The sequence below is a fragment of the Drosophila teissieri genome, chromosome X (genome assembly GCF_016746235.2).
Source record: "Drosophila teissieri strain GT53w chromosome X, Prin_Dtei_1.1, whole genome shotgun sequence".
NCBI classification, from domain to species: Eukaryota; Metazoa; Arthropoda; class Insecta; order Diptera; family Drosophilidae; genus Drosophila; species Drosophila teissieri.
The window spans coordinates 19,236,397-19,252,535 of record NC_053034.1 but is presented as its reverse complement, the minus strand read 5'-3'; the positions used below and the strand labels follow the sequence as shown (position 1 = coordinate 19,252,535).

The 16,139-nt window shown below is 45.8% G+C and overlaps 1 protein-coding gene across 1 annotated transcript; it reads right to left on the bottom strand.

The window, feature by feature from the left end:
- Positions 1-991: 991 nt before the first annotated feature.
- Positions 992-9,856, bottom strand: LOC122624120 (high affinity cationic amino acid transporter 1). Its single transcript, XM_043803562.1, has 13 exons — positions 9,448-9,856; positions 6,133-6,258; positions 5,912-6,065; positions 5,626-5,757; positions 5,463-5,561; positions 5,168-5,376; positions 4,856-5,027; positions 4,365-4,548; positions 3,702-4,294; positions 3,314-3,479; positions 3,025-3,235; positions 2,865-2,961; positions 992-2,477 (listed from the first exon to the last, which is right to left on the bottom strand). The coding sequence occupies exons 1-13, from the start codon at positions 9,481-9,483 to the stop codon at positions 2,242-2,244; spliced, it is 2,415 nt and encodes an 804-aa protein (XP_043659497.1). The 5' UTR covers positions 9,484-9,856; the 3' UTR covers positions 992-2,241.
- Between the last annotated feature and the right edge of the window lie 6,283 nt (positions 9,857-16,139).

Genomic DNA, 16,139 nt, shown 5'->3' with positions numbered 1-16,139 from the left:
TGTGTGGTAGGATATGTTATTCTTTAGTTGTTTCATTTGTATCTGAGTTTCGTTTCCCTTAGTTGCATTTTTGTTGTGTCTTGTTCATAAAAATATACATTTTCAGTATGCATAAGTTGTGTATGTACAAATCGTGTTCGGTTCTGGAGTTTTTAAGCGAATCGAGGGAGTCCTGGTGAACAAAGGCATAAATATATTTTATATATACGTGGTGCAGGACCGTTGGGTGGCACTATATCTTAAGTAGTTGGTCCGGAAAGCTCCTCTTCGAAAACCCTAATATTGAGTGAGTGGAACATGGAACTTTTGGTTTGGTTTCGGTCTACTGATTCAAGAAGTGCATGGTGCATTGATTTGGCACTCGAAATTTAACAGATTAAACGGAAATGAAAGGATTCAAACGAAATACATACATAGGTCAAAATTAGGTAACAAGTATCGAATGTCTTAGACGGTACGTTTGTTCTGTATATAAATAGTGTTCATCTCTGTCGCGGGGCTAGATCGAAAGATCGAGGGCTAGCCCTAGGTTATTGAGTTCTTGTTGCAATCTTTGATATTCGCTATTCGGATTCTTTCCTGTACAAAGTCGTGAAGTACAAAAGGAATAAATTATCATAAGTATTATTATTATTAAAAAGGTTGATTTTGCTTTAACTTGCCATATATGTACTTGTAATTTAGCTAAAAATAGTTATGCATGGTTTGCTTGTACATAGTATATAAAGTGGAAAAAAGTATGCTTGTACATAAATGTTTTCATTATCATATTTGCTTTTGGTTTAAGTATCATTGTGTTTATACATATTTGTAGTTATGCTTGCTTTGGTTTTATCCTTGGTTTAAGTTTGAATAGTTCAATAAATATTTGGTATTCTTTGGTATTTGTCTATATGGTAATTTTTATAAATATATATGCATATTTGTATAATTTTTGCTTCGTATTCCATTAGTAAAATAAATTGTATTACAACGAATGCGAAATGCCGCTTAAAAATGAGTTTTAGTTTAGCGCGAGCTTTAGAATAAAAAACAAATAACATTCCGAAAGAGTGTGTAAGACGGGACGGCCGTAGGCAGAGCGTACTGTAGTGTAAAACCTCGCGCCCAGGCGCCGTATAAAATGCATAGCATAAATATGTAAACAACAATATCGAATCATAGGTACATAAGGTTAGGGTTCAAGATCGTCAGGTGTCTCGTGATAGAGTCTATCCGTCTGTGTGACTGAGCAAATCCCGACATTGTGCAAAGATCGTCTTGGGTCAGAGGCCCAATATCATTTGGGGTTACGAACGGTAACCTCTGACCTGCTCGGCGATCCTTCCACAAGCCCAGGGTTCCAAGTTTGTCTCTGGCATTGGAGCGTGTGGGTGAGTGCGGTTGCGAGTGTGGGGGTGATGGTGCCTAAAATGTACAGTTGTGCATGGTAGCACCCCGACGCCGCGACCACCTCACTGCCGGATGGGATGTATCTGAACTGGATCAGACACACGCCCAAGTAGTATTGTGTCTGCCTTCCTGATGCCTGTGCTGAAAACCGATTGACCAACGTCACCCAAAACGCCAGCCAATCGGAGTTGAGCACAATCGTTCATTGGTTATCGGTTATCGGTTATTGGTTATCAGTTATCTATTATCTGTTATCTTTAATCTGTTGTCCGTGGCTTTGCTTATCGTCTATCGCTAATCGGTCGGTTTGGTATCAAGGTTTGGGTAATTTGAATTCGGCAACTTTGCACTTTAACTCTTGCTGAACTAATAACCCATCGCTATATATGTAAATATATATTTGCTTGTATAATCAATATATATATATATATATATCATATATATATGCGTGTATATTATGTATTGTATATGGTATATGTGTATAACGGTGACCTCGCTGTGTGTGCAGCGGAGTGCTGTGAACAATGACTCCACCGTCCAGGCTTCGTGCACATGCCTTGTATACGGTATGCATCTGCATACCGGAAACAACATACCTCGCCATATGGTTAAACTTAACATTTCTAATCGTATTTACAAGTGAGTGAGCTGCATCCGGCTGGCCGAGTCCAGACATTGGTCCGGATCCAGCGAACTGACTGCCTTTGAGATCGTAGCCGATTTGAGTGGGTTGTCTTTCGTTGATGGAGCATCACTCGGGAGTTAGCGGGTATCAGATTTTGGGGAAATGGAACTGGAATGGTAACTGGGACAGGGACAGGGGCTGCGACTGCAACTGGGGTTCTGTGCTTAGTCATCCCACGTGGGGAACTGGCCCTCGTCCACAAACATGCTGAACTGGCCAGTGTACTGGCGTTCCATCGGAGGACCGCTGCCCGATCCCGATCCCTTCGCCTGGCCGGCGATCGGAGGTGGTGGAACAGGTCGGTTTGAGCCCGCAGTGCTCCTGCCACCTGGCTTCTCCGGCGCACTGCCCTGGGCCGACGACGAAGACGACGTGGTCTTTCCGTAGTTATAGCGTTGCTCTGCTGGACAAGTTATGTTATATTAGCAAGTAATAGGTTTATCAATTCTTATAGATGGGGTTCAGGGATAGCTTATACCAAGTGGCAAAGACTGATTTCTTAAAAATTCGTTTTCGTTCTAAGCAACCACTTAAAGAACTTATTACTTTTTAGAAAAATTACTCATCCGCCATGTTGTTCAAGGGAATTTGCTTGAAAAAATGCGTATAACACACAAGAAAATAGATTTTCTAGTTGAAATCGGTTTTGGTTGCAGAACGCATTCAAAAGATCGATATTTTGAGCACGTTATTTTGAATAACGTTTTACAAATGGAGAGAAGGGGCTCTATGTGATTCATGGTTTTAAATTATTTGCAATCAAGGAGAATAAAGAAATGAGACTTACTCGACGGATGCTTCACCTCCTTGCTGGCCCAGACGGGTTCGTGGGTCTGGTTGTACGATTGCTGATCCCACACGGCCTTCTCCTCGACGTTTTTGCTCTGGAATGGAGAGGCGGCATAAATGTGGGATGGGACATGTAACCCAATCGGCTGAGCACTCACGTAGTCGACGTGCAACTCCAGGTCGTCGCTGGTCTGCTCGAGGCTGCTGTGCGTGATGCCGTAGTAGAAGTACATGACGAATCCCAGCGACATCCACACGGTGAAGCGGACCAGCGTTAGGATACTCAACTTGAATATCAGGTAGATGTTCACGGTGATGGCGATGGCCGGGATGAACGGGAGTCCGGGCGTGAGGAAGGCGAGCGCATATCTGGACGAGAATGGAGCAGAAGGAGATCGGTTAGCCGGGGATGCTGGAGCTGCTGGGGGAGCAGGTGGATTGAATTACCTATTCTGCGGCTGCCTCGATATAATCAATAATATCACAAATATGCCGATAAACAAAATGAAATAAATGAAGGCGGCGAGGCCACCGGACCAGCCAATGGCCGCGAACAGGTCCAGGAAGAATATGAGACCGAACATGATGCCCACTAGCTTGGTGACGTACATGCCTGGTGGATCGATTTCGATGGATCGGTGGATACGGTGGATACGGTGGTGCGTATTGGATTGGAAAAGCAAAAGCAAAGAGTCAATTTCAATCGCAGTTTTTCTAGTTGGTGGATTTTTTGGAAATTCAGCAGGAACCAACGAAGCTGGATCAACCAGGAACACCATAGTTGACCCAACACTACTAAAGAATTCTATTCTAGGATATCTCTAGGGAAACATACCACTCTCGGCGGTGGCCTGGCCGGGATTGATCCAGGGGAAAAAGCCGGGGCACAGGTACGCATAATCGTGGATCTTCCGGGTGACGAAGTTCAGGCCCATGGCATCGAAGGCGGTCGCCTGGCCAGTGGGCCCGGTGGGTGCGCCATGAACACTGCCGTAGAACTTGTTCTCGGAGCGATCGGAAACGAGGAACTGGTCGTCGCGCCCGCCCAGGAAACCCTCCGGGCTGTCATCGATGAAGGAGTCGTCCGAGTCGGACATGCCGCGCGTGACCCGCTTGATGGTCAGCTTGCCAGGCACCTCGAGCACCTCGGCGGGCGTGACGTGGGAGCGGGAATCGCTGGCGGTCCCGGGCGCCACCGGGGTGCGCAGCTGGGCTGGGAGCAGCTCCACCAGCGATGTGCTGTGCGGCTGATAGCGCAGCACCAGGACACAGGTGGACACCAGCGTGTACGCCAGCAACGTCCCAATGGACATCATCTCGACGAGAATCTCCAGGCGCACGGTAAGCGCCACCAGGGCGGCGGCTAGTCCGCTGCCAATAGTCGCCAATCCGGGCACATTGGTGCGGTGCCACAGCTGCGACAGTTGCCTGTTCGAAATAGGATCGCATTTCAGGTTTCAGAATGGCTGTGGATATAATCCGGAGATTAAGCACTCACCTGAAGATCAAGCCGTCCTGGGCCATCGCATAAATGACACGTGGCATGGGGAACATGGAGCCAAACATGGCCACCGAGAGTCCTGCGGTGGCTCCAACGGCCACCACCGCCCGGCACTTTGGGGCACTCACGTACGACCACATCTGGACCAGCGCCGCTCCCGTGTTGATGTGGTCGTAGGGAACTGGGAATCGGAAAGCGATACATCAGTGTAATTCGAATACCAAGCTATAATATTTTATGTCTGCGGATTGTGTCTTGAAAAGGATGTTCCAAGTACACCGGTACATCTTCGTAATCCCAATTTCATCCATATTCACCAAGAACAAAGAATGTCTTATTGCTAATATCTTGATAAGATCTATCTCTCATCATAGACTATAAACTTTAGTATATGGTATATAACATATCGTAATTGGAATTCAAATTTAGTATTATAGAATAACCACCTCTGATTGAAAGTTACATTTCCCTGTAACTAAGATACTCACCCACTAAAGTTAGGACTAGACTAACGCTAACGTAGGCGATTAGCACGACGACCAGGGAACCAACGATCGCCTTCGGTATACTCTTCTGCGGATTGTGTGCCTCCTCGCCGGTTGTCGCGATGATATCGAAGCCGATAAATGCGTAGAAGCAGGTTGCAGCACCAGAAAACACCTGTAAGTCCATGCATCAAGTATCAGATATCAATGGCTTCAAAATGACCACAAGTAGTGTCCCAAAGTGATGACTTTTACAGAGTTCTATTAGTTTGCCTACTTGACCAATATAAGTTGCAATGAAGAATGGCTACTTACACCACTCCAGCCGTAGGGCAGGAATCCCTGGTGCTCGGACCACGTCTTCGTGTCCACGTAGAACAGCCCGGCGGCCATAACGAAGACCCACGTGGCCAGGTTGACGGCGTTGAGTGAGTGGTTGAAGATGACCGACTTGCTGGCACCCATCGCCAGGACGCAGGTCATGAGCAGCGTGATGCCAAAGGCAATAAAGTCAGGTGGTTTGCCTGCGAGTGCAAGAGATGCAACCATTATTGCTGGGACCAAGGACCAAGGAACCAGGAGCCAGGAGCTAGGAGCGCCCAATACTCACCGAATATCGTGCCGATGGACTCGCTTATCGTTCGCGCAATGGCATTGCCGGTCAGGGAATCGAAACTAGAACTTAACGCACAGGCACAGGCACTTGTTCCTGTCGAGATCCGGAATTTAAAGGCGTTAGCATGAACGTGCGACTTTCCGGAGGGAGCACTCACCTATTAGATATTCCAATATCATGTTCCAACCAATTATAAAAGCTACGAATTCTCCAACCGCCACATATGAATACATATAGGCCGAGCCGGATGTGTGTGGCACACGAACGCCAAACTCCGCATAGCAGGCGCCTGTGGATCAGTGAATCGATATAAAGATATATATTGGATCAGAAAGATGCGGAGAAATAGGTGCACTAAGTGACTGACAGAGCTTAAATAAGTAAAGCTCCTCGGTTACAGTTATCATCTTTGCGGCATTAGTCCAATCAGTCAGCTAACTCACCTGAGAAAATACTCGCTATGGCGGCTATAATAAAACTAATAATCACTCCGGGTCCGGCTATCTTCTGGGCCACCATGCCGGCCACCAGGTACATGCCCGTGCCGCAGCAGGATCCGATGCCCAGCGAGGTCAGGTCCAGCGTGTTGAGACATTTCTGTGGGCGGAGCACATGTACATGGGTATTGGGGGAGCTCGAAGGGCGGGGCCTTCGACTGACTCACCGTTAGCTTGGGCTTCTGTGGCTGTGCGTTGCCGTCCTGCAGCTGCTTCACGTCCTTGGTGCGGATGAGCTTGGGCAGGAGCGTCGTCGAGCTGACTCCTGGTGGCAGAGGCACCCTGAACTTGACCTGCAATCGGAGCGGAGCAGAGCACCACCAGCAGCACAATTAATTCGAGGACCAACGTTCGAGCAGCTGCTATTGAAAGATGAGTGCCATCGAGGACAACAGCCTCCCAGCCCCCCAGCCTCCCAGCCCCCCAGCCACCCACAAGGAGCGCGAGTGCTCTGCACTGATAACCGATGTCAGGCTATGAGCAGCGGAATATGAATGACAGGAGTGCTGCGGGCACGGTCCTGGCAATCGATATTTGCAACAAGTCCTGTGACCACTTTTTGCACGCTCGGAAAAGAATTCATATTCCGAACATATCATATCTGGAACATATCGTTTCCTGCGGTCACAAGTTTGCAACACAGTGAGTGACCATTTACTCATGAGCTTCAGGTTTTTCATTGCCAGCCACTGGACGAAATACAAGATTGTATAATTTTTCCCTTCTTTAACCACTGATATGGTAAGCTTAAGGTAACAAAAAACGCTATGTACTTCAGATATGGTAATTAAATGCATAAAAAGTAACCAGCCCATCAGTTAATATTACGCCATTTGGTTGCAAAAAAAGTTGAAAAAACAGTTGCAAATGAATTTAACTGGAAATGTATTACTTGAATCGACAAATATTGGTTCTGGGCATTTAAATATATAAATAATAAAGATATGGACACGCAATTTTAATTCATGTGTATTGAATGAGTTTCAAATGCATATTTTTTCTGCATCCTTTTTTCGCTTTCAATATAAAAACGCAAAGACAGTTTAATTAAAACCGCCATCAACTGAAGTGGGAATCAAGCAATTAATGGATTGCCTAGAGCAAAACTGCTTCGCCACGCTTCCCACCACGGATTCATGTTTTTTGCTCCCATTTGAGGAAATGGCTCGTAAAGAGGACCTCGTTGCATACATTTCAGGAAGAGCCTTTGATGTCAGCTGCAGTGGCCGACATTATTTGCTCCCCAGTTTCCCAGCTAAATGGCATTTCAGCGGGCAGGCGGTCTACCGCAGATGCGTCTCCTCCACAAGTGCCTCCATCGCCATCCCCATCCCCATCCCCATCCCCATCCCCACCCACATCTCCATCTCCATCTCCTGTGGCATTCAAAGTGGGTGCGTGGGCGCCTTGGCTCAGTTCCGCACTGGGTAACCATCCAGGCAGTGGCCTCCATTGGCCACTGCACCCCATATCCACATCCACATGTGCGGTGCAGTCGAAGGACAACCACCCATGCTCCACCCTTTGTATTCCAATGAGTATCGCGCTACCCCAAATACTAGTAACCTTGCCGAGGGCGTTGTAATTTTGCACTGCAGTCACTGGTTTTGTAAAGTCTCCTGTCGCATCGAACAACACGCAACAATTGCTCGAAAATACAAAGCCCTTTAAAAGGTGTCTAAAAGTATGCTATGATATTGACAAGGATTAAAACCACAGCGAGTTAGTTATTTCATTCAAGACCAAATCACGCTGAATAAGCCAAAAAGGCATAAATTGCCTGCAAGGATACCAGTGACCAAGGATACCATTCTTCCAGGACGCCTTTCCGCTTCGTTTCTATCTAATTGGCGATATTAATGGCTGCAAGTGCCAGGGGATGAGTGGATGAGCAACTGCAATGACAACAGCAGAAAAAGGTCACCCCATCAGGAAGGGGGTTGCTCCTTCGGGGGGCGTTAATCTCGCGGGGGAGTCCTGCGTGCCCTGTTTTCCAGATGGCTTTGGCGACTGAAGAGGGCATCCGCAAATAGAAATCATTTGTACCCTGAGAGAACCCTCTGCTCCGACAGAAATATTACTCATGTTTTGGTTCAACACATATACATACAAATGTACATACATATAGATATATAGATAGCCTCTATGAAGTACTACCAAGAGGAACTCTGATGTGGAATTATTTCACACATGACCCAAAACTAAAAGAAATCCATTTCTGGAAATTCTTAAATTTTACTTTCAAATTTTGAAAATAAAGAACTATGCTTCTGTTCAAAGTCAAATTAGTTATAGAATAAGAAAGCATCCTAAACATATGCTGTAGTTCCCACAAAAGAAGGATGGCTCAATCAAGTTGAAGATGATAGCACGATAACGTTAAATTAAATATATTGCATTCCTACTACTTCAGTCATTTGAAATTGCTCAGATAATAAACGGGATCATCTTTTGAATGAAAGTTAATCAAATGTTGGAACAGATTTCCCCATGCCACTGTGCCATTATTTGTCGCTGTGTATATATATTAAGCATTATGTAGCATACTTTTCGGACGGCTAAGCCCGCCATGCAGCCAGTCACACGCGGCGTATGAGCGATATGGTCACAACAAAGCTCCAGCTCTGGCCAAAACACATGCTACTGGAGTGTGAGATCCCGGATTTGGGATTGAGTATCCTCCACTCGGGTGGAATGTGGTGCGGTTTGGGGTGACTGTCGAGCTGTGGAGCTGGGGGATTTGGCCTAGAGGAGTTGGGCTCCAATTACAGACGCGGCTGTAAAGGGCCAGCGCAACAGAAGTGGCAATAAAGATAACGCTGAGCCAAAAATTTCGCCCCCTTTCGCCATCCCCTTTGCACTGCTGTTTGTGTGTGTCTGTGTGTGTTGTATGTTGTGGGTGTATGTTGTTTTTTTCGGTTTTTTTTATGCTTTGGCATTGAAGCTCGGTGTAAGTGTAGTTGTTGCCTCGTCTATGCTCGTTCGTCGATTACTTGCTCGCCAGTTTGCCTGTATGTGTGTGTGTGTGTGTGTGTGTGGGGTGTTGTGCCTCTGTGTGTGTGGCGAGCTTCTTCGTTGTCAAATGGATTTGCATAAGTCCACGGTACCACACCAACACACACACACACACACAAACACACACATACGCACGCTTTCGCTTTCACCCAATGCGTGTGCGTGTATGTGTGTGCGTCGGCGTTCGGCATCATAATGACCTTTTTGGAGCATACCATTACAACGGAGCCCCATTAGCACACGCACACAGTGTTTGGTGTGTGTGAGTGGATGGATGGTGGATGAGGGGGCTCCAATTTTAGCAGTGACCAAAACTCTGTGTCAGATTCAGTGGAGAAATAAAAATACACTTTTCAGATGTGTTTTTTTGGTTCTGTTTCCTGTGGAGGGGACAGGAGGTCAAAGTTTGTTTGTTTTTGGGCCTTCTTTGGTCTTTTTTGCCATTTTGTTGGCTTTTCATCGCTTACCTTCTCCAGCACCAACAACAAATCCGACGGCTTCATTGCGCTTTTGTATCTCAGCCCTCAACAGTTACGAATCAAAAGGATAACAGCGGGTTGATGGCTTGTAGGTTGCTGAGTTGCTGAGAATTCGGCGATTGTTGCACTTGAAGGGGCACTTCCGCTTCTCTGCTCTTCGCTTGCTCTCTCTCTCTCGCTCTCACTTGATTTGTGCTTATGCTTAGCCTTAAAGCGTTATCCTTATTCTGGGGGAGCGGCGCAGACTGGGGATCCTGGCTGTTGTTAGCGTTACTGCTGCTGTTGCGGTTGCTGCTGTTGCTTCCTTGGGCTTCACATTGATTTTTGTCAGCAGCGTCATTCTATATTCAACAGTTTACGGCTGAAGGATACGCGCCCGTTGAATGCTCGCTGCGAATCCTTGCTGCTCCTACTGCTGCTGCTGCTGCTTTCACTTTCGGTTTTTCGCCAGCCACTGCCACTGCCACTGCCACTGTCACTGTCACTTTCTCTATCTCTATCTGTATCCCAACCGCTCCTGTTGTTGCGCGCCTTCGCCTTCACGTGGCCCCAGCACACACACGCACACACGCGCACACTCGCGTGTATATACGTGTATCCTATATCCTTTCGCCGTTTCGCACGAACACAGACACACGCTTGCACCGAAACCGAAACCACACACGCACGCACAGAAACAAAAAGTCAAATGTCTAGGCGACCTGCAGTTAACATAGATGGCTACTATTATTCTTATTAACGTTATTATTGTTCCTCGTCCTGGTCAGCTATGCGCCCTGTGCCATTCGTCCTTTCTCTCTTTTCTGGACACGTTTCTCGCAGGCGGTCGCGCTTCTCGCCTCGGTATTCGGTGAATGAATGCCAGCGATTTTTCCGTGTGTATCGCTTTTTTGTGCGAAGCGAAGCAGCGAGTTCGCCTCCTGGCCCGCTCCTTCTGCAGAGCTTTCGTCCTTACAGCATTACTTGCGTACGCTACGAAGCGGCGAATGGCGAACGGTTAACGGTGAACGGTGACCGCTGAAAGGCTAACGGTGAATGGTAAGCGACGGGGTTGTCGCGATCTGGCAACGCCGCGGAGCAGTAAGTTTCCTGTATCTATAACAGAGTTGTCCTGCCAAAGCTACAAGTTACTCGACTTTCGATTTCAACTCTGCTCTCCCGCTCTCCCGCACTCACACACACACACTCACCCACTCGTACTCGCACTCGCTCACGCTCCCACTCCGGGTCATCCTCTTACACGCACGAAAGTAGGCAACGGAAAGTGCAAGCGGCGAGCGCGCAGACGCACCCCCCTCTCCCACGCACATACATACACTCGCACGCTGTGTGCGAGAGAGTCGCTCAAGGATATGCAAATACACACACTCCCCAGAGGCGCCGCTTTCATCGGAACTGTATTGTGTAACGGGACCGAGCAGCATATGTGTGCGCACCTGTTAACTGCTGTTTGCTATTTACTGTTACCTCTCTGCCCGTACAACCGTATACCCGCCCACCACCGCCCACTTACCATACACCGTTTGGCGCTTATCTGGCATCGCACATAAAGCTGCTTAAAGCTCGCCCTTCAAACGGGATAATCGCGCACTTGTGCCGCCAGATGGCGCACCTGTCTAAGGACTGCAACTTGCTTAGCTAAACCCATAAGGTGAAGGTGCTCTATTCTTATTTATGGTACGCGTTAGTTTCAATGGTATTAAATTGGACTTACTATAGAAATTATAAATGTGTATATTAAGTACCTTTAGAAAGCAAAAAGATAAATATAAACAGTGAAATCTCTTGATCTACGACCCATCTATTAGTCAAAACAAAACCATATTTGTTTTTATGTAGGGCAATACAAGTTGGCTTTAAAAATGCTTATGAGGCTGTTACGGCAGTTTAGAGTTCTGTTTTCAAAACAGATCTTGTCTGAGTGCCGAAAATACCACACAGTTGCCACTCTCGAATTCTGTATGTATCGCAATTTGAACAATTTTGAAAACGTTACAGTTTGAATTCCACGAACAACAACCATGGCATACATATGTAAAACAGTATGTTCTACCCCCAATGGCAATGCCAAGAATAAGAATCCACTGCCGCAGACTCATCTATATAGTCCGATGTCCGTATGTCTGCGCATCTATATGTGTGTGAATATCTGTATCTGGGAGCGTTGCAAGTATCTCCGTATCTTTGCGCTTTATAGCTATTGGTTTTTGGTCGTTTGTTGGCTGCCGCTTTCCGTTTTGAAACAAAAATGAGTACAAGGGTTATTTTTAGAACTAAAATTTTCTTGATTTTTACTCGTTAACATTGCTTACGCTCCGTTCTGTAGTTGCTGTCCGTTCGTCTCCCCTTTTCCCCTCCCCCAACCCCTCGCCCTCGCTCAAAATTTCCTCCGCTGGCGTCACGATCGTGAATGTAGCTGTAGCTGTAGCTATAATCTGTATCTGTACGCCTGTATGTGCATCCGTATCGCTATGCCTGTATCTGTATCTGAATCGAAATCGGAATCTGTTTCTGAATTCGAATCGGTTTCTTTTTTTGGGCCCGGTGATCTTCGGCGTGGACTGTAAGATTTTCCTCCCCCAATCCCAATGGCAACTTAAGTAACATTAGTTTCGATAGTTTCAGCCCTTGCATCAAACATGCATACATACATATATGCACATATGTGGGAACATGTGTGTACACTTGGAACAAAGTCAAAAGATTCAGAAGATTGGAAAGGGAATGGGGAATTCAATTTGTCATAGTTATATTTATTAAAAAGAACGTTACAAATATTCCATGATCGAAACCATAAAAAAACTACTAAAATGAAAAATATTTTAAAGTAATGTTTTCTGGGAATTGGTTCTGATATAAAAGAGCATCTAAGAGATCGTAGTATGGTTTACCTCAATCAGAATCAACACGTATACAATGTTACTAACATATATTTTTTTTCAACCGATTTTTCCCGCTTTATCACGTTCAATATGGCATGGTACATACGAAAACTATATGAATAGCGAAAAAAAAGGTTTATTCACATCCTGTTCGATTGAGGACGTGGCAGGTCGTTTTTGTTAAGTGTGTGCCATGGACAGGCAGATGTTCGGCTGAGTGAGTGCATGTGGCCGATTTACATGGGCTCGGATGCGATGCTTTTACTTTACACACTGCCACAGCACCGGCGGCACCAAGATCCCAAGATCTCGGGATCTCGAGATCAGCGGGGAGCGTTTAACGAACGTTTTTCGCCAATGACGGCCAGCGACGAGAGTACATAAGATTTATAGTTGCTATTTTTAAAGCGGCGTATTAAGAACCGTAGGCCAGCGACCAGAAGCAGTCTACTACCACCGATCCATCCCAACCGATGCGATCGGCCATAAGAAGTAAGGGGAGCTCCACATGCGTTCCTTTCGGGGTCTTTGGATCGGGATGGGTTGTTGAACTCAACACTTTTTGAGTGAAAACTGGAGCAAGCCGCACTATGCGGTTTAAAAATGGGCAGGCATTGAGTGGTTTCATTCACTATCATTGCAATATTTCATCAGATTTACCATAAGTAAGAAGCACATAAATTATTATAAATTAAAGCGTATTGATGTGACAATGCAATAATATAGTATAGGAATATAATATACTTTTTGTCCATTTGATTCGTGAAGTCAAGGCATGGATATAGGAAATGCTTTTTAAATAAACGCCGAGCCCCTTTTCCATCACCCATATGTGTGACCTGCTGGTCAACCCGAACTGAAAGATGAAAAGATACCAGCCGCAGGCAGCCGGAATCAGAAATCTTCGATCTTGGCTTGCGCAAAGCCCCGACCGATTTTATCCAGTCGAAGAGCAAATATTTTGATATGCATTGAGTACTTCTAAGCACATGCAGATATATGCACTACTGCCGATCGGACGAGTGTCTATGGGCAAAATCGAATAGCCATCGGCCGATCGTTATTTGGTTTTGGGCTTTGCTCGCCCACCTTTGAGACCCCTCCTCGTTTGCCGATTTTCATTGATTACTATTGCCTGACTCACATGTCGATACGACTCGATTCGAAGCGATCCAGTACGATCGATCGATCGATCGATCGATCGATGATCAACGATCTCTTTCCGAGGCATGTGGACATGGAAAGCGCCTCATTCTCGTTGGAATTGGAAAAGAAATCGGATTGAATGGGACTGGGTGGCGTTGCTGGGGCCGTACAGATTTTAAACACGTCCCCACCGTTATTTTTAATTTTAGTACATATACCACACGGCGGCGAACACACAGAGATACTCGGATACAGATACAGATACAGTCGTAGCAACGTATGCTCTGGCAACGATCGTATTCTATTTGTAATCCAAAATAAGTGTACGTATCTGTGGCTGTATCTGCATCCGAACTATGTGGTTCGCTTTACGATCTCCCGATGCCCACTCTCTTTGCCACTCGAATCGAATCGACTCGCCTAGACTCGACATACGAACGGCGAAATCTCTTCTTTGTGCGCCGTATCGAGAGTCTACTGCTACTGCTACTGCTCCTGCTACTGGTAGTACAGTCTGTATCTACTAGCTGGAGCTAGCCGATCACTGGCCGATCTGGAGCAGCCGCCAGAGGCGGAGAAAAAGCCCAATTTGGTTTTTTGGCGCACTAATCCCGGCGCACAAGCACGAAATCAAGTTGCTTAGCGGCGTAGCTTCAATAATCTCAGCTCAAAATAACAAAATACAGCGTTTGGTGGGAGCGGGGTTATCTCCGACCCAATGACTTATCACTGTAGCTGGTCCGTAGCAGTTGGTCCGTAGAGTCGACTCAGTTCCGATCTCGAAACCAGAGCTAAGCAACCATCTTTTTCCATAGGACTACTTTTTGATTACAACTGCGAGCAGTAGACGAACATCACATTTTCATGTACTGCGACTTTTGTGATTAACAAATATTTAAGTTATATTTTTACTGTTCCAAATTATTTGATAGGTATCAAAACCACAAACAGGATTTGTATAGAAAACAAAGCTGTCCCAATTAAGTCTAGATGTATGCTAAAGAGTTCGCGTTTTGCAGTTCGAAAGTATAGTACTTTCTTAGTCGTGCATTAAAGCGGCTTTAAAAGAAAATAATTTTTTTAATTAACTAGATTCGTTAAGAAGTATACAAAAATGTCCGTCCGTCCGTTCATTTGCACAAATAACAAACTCTACTATAAAGTTGGTACAAATAAGTACAATAAGTACACTAATACTTACTAACTTCTTGAATTAGTGATTACAATAATGTCTTAAGTATGTTATGATATAAGTATGTAGATAAATAACCGTAAATGCATGTAATGTCAAACACCTCTGAGTACGTAATAAAAACTACCAGCAGATGTCGCTCTTTTTAAAGAAATAATAATTTAATAACGAGTAATGGGTATCTAAAAGTCGTGGCACTTTACCCTTGCGTGCCTTTTTGTTAATATTGGTGGCAAACAACTGCAAAACTAACAATAAAATAAAAAATGTATTTATTGTGTATATATACCAAAAGACTGAATGTGATTATTAACTAAGTAACTTCCTTTCAGTTCTTGGAGAGTGCTTTGTAAATACGGTCGCTAAATTGATGTGCCCTTTTCAGTGACTGGAATATTTTAATATTGATATAATATAAAATATGCATTGAATATTTTGATTTGCAGTAAGGAAATAAATAAATGACATTGCAGTTCACAGAGTCTGCGTGTTCTATTTTCCAACATAGACTCCACATTCTAATTTATAACAGGATTTGGTGGAAACATGGCGGCATTTTGTGTCCTGTTGCGATTTGGCCAGTGCTCAAAATGCAGTTTCGAAGCAGAGACCATCAACGCCAAACAGAAGCCAACTCCAACCGATCGCAACCATACCACATCCACTTCCACTTGGGGTGCCCATGCCCGCCATACTGCACAACATACTCGTATCTATTTTTAGGCTACGACTTTTCCCATTTGGCCCTTCATAGATCCACATAGGTTCACCTCCGTCCTATGCCATACCATCTCCTACCATCCCATCCGAATCGTGTCGTATCGTATCGAGTCGAATCGAATAGAAACGAATCCGAATCCAAGCCCGAACACAGGCACATGGTGAAGGGTAGTGTGTGTGATCTGTAGAGTAGAAATCGGAATCGGAGTAACTGCTTCCCTCTTCGGATCGTGGGCATCGTTGGAATCTTGCTTGCTCTGATCGGATGGATCTGCAGCCTCCGCTGCCTTCGCCGTGCGCCTCTCCCACCGCCTTTGCCTCCTCCTCCTCCTCCCCCTCCTCCTCTTTCGCCGTGGTCGCTGTCTCTGCCCGAATCTATAAGTAGACACACTTGTATGTACACATTCGTGTATATATTTATATACCCGAAGTCCGTTTGTGTGTGTGTGTGTGTGTGTGCAGCACACATGTGCACCCCAGAAGGCATCACCATCGGCATCGCCTCTCCGCCGCAGTCTACCAGGTTAGAGCTGCTCCGTCCCGTTCCGTGGTGTTCCGTGCCCGAGGAGCGATCGTCTGCCTAACGATCGTAGCGGTCCATATGTATGTGTGTGTCTATGTGGGAGCTCGGCCGTCTGTGTGCGTACGCGCATGGCTGTGTGCGTATGTGTGTGTGCGCGACTGCCGTTAGTATCGGCAACGGGATCGCAAACAAAAAGTTCAGTTTCAGTTTCGTTGTT

What these genes read in the sequence shown, in the direction of transcription:
- LOC122624120 (XM_043803562.1), bottom strand. Translation starts at nt 9,483, where the DNA reads ATGAAGCCGTCGGATTTGTTGTTGGTGCTGGAGAAG. An exon ending in TGCCCTACGGCTGGAGTGGT is followed by an intron (nt 5,028 to 5,167) that starts GTAAGTAGCCAT and finishes ATGGACTTACAG; the next exon opens with GTGTTTTCTGGTGCTGCAAC. An exon ending in CAGGACGGCTTGATCTTCAG is followed by an intron (nt 4,295 to 4,364) that starts GTGAGTGCTTAA and finishes TATTTCGAACAG; the next exon opens with GCAACTGTCGCAGCTGTGGC.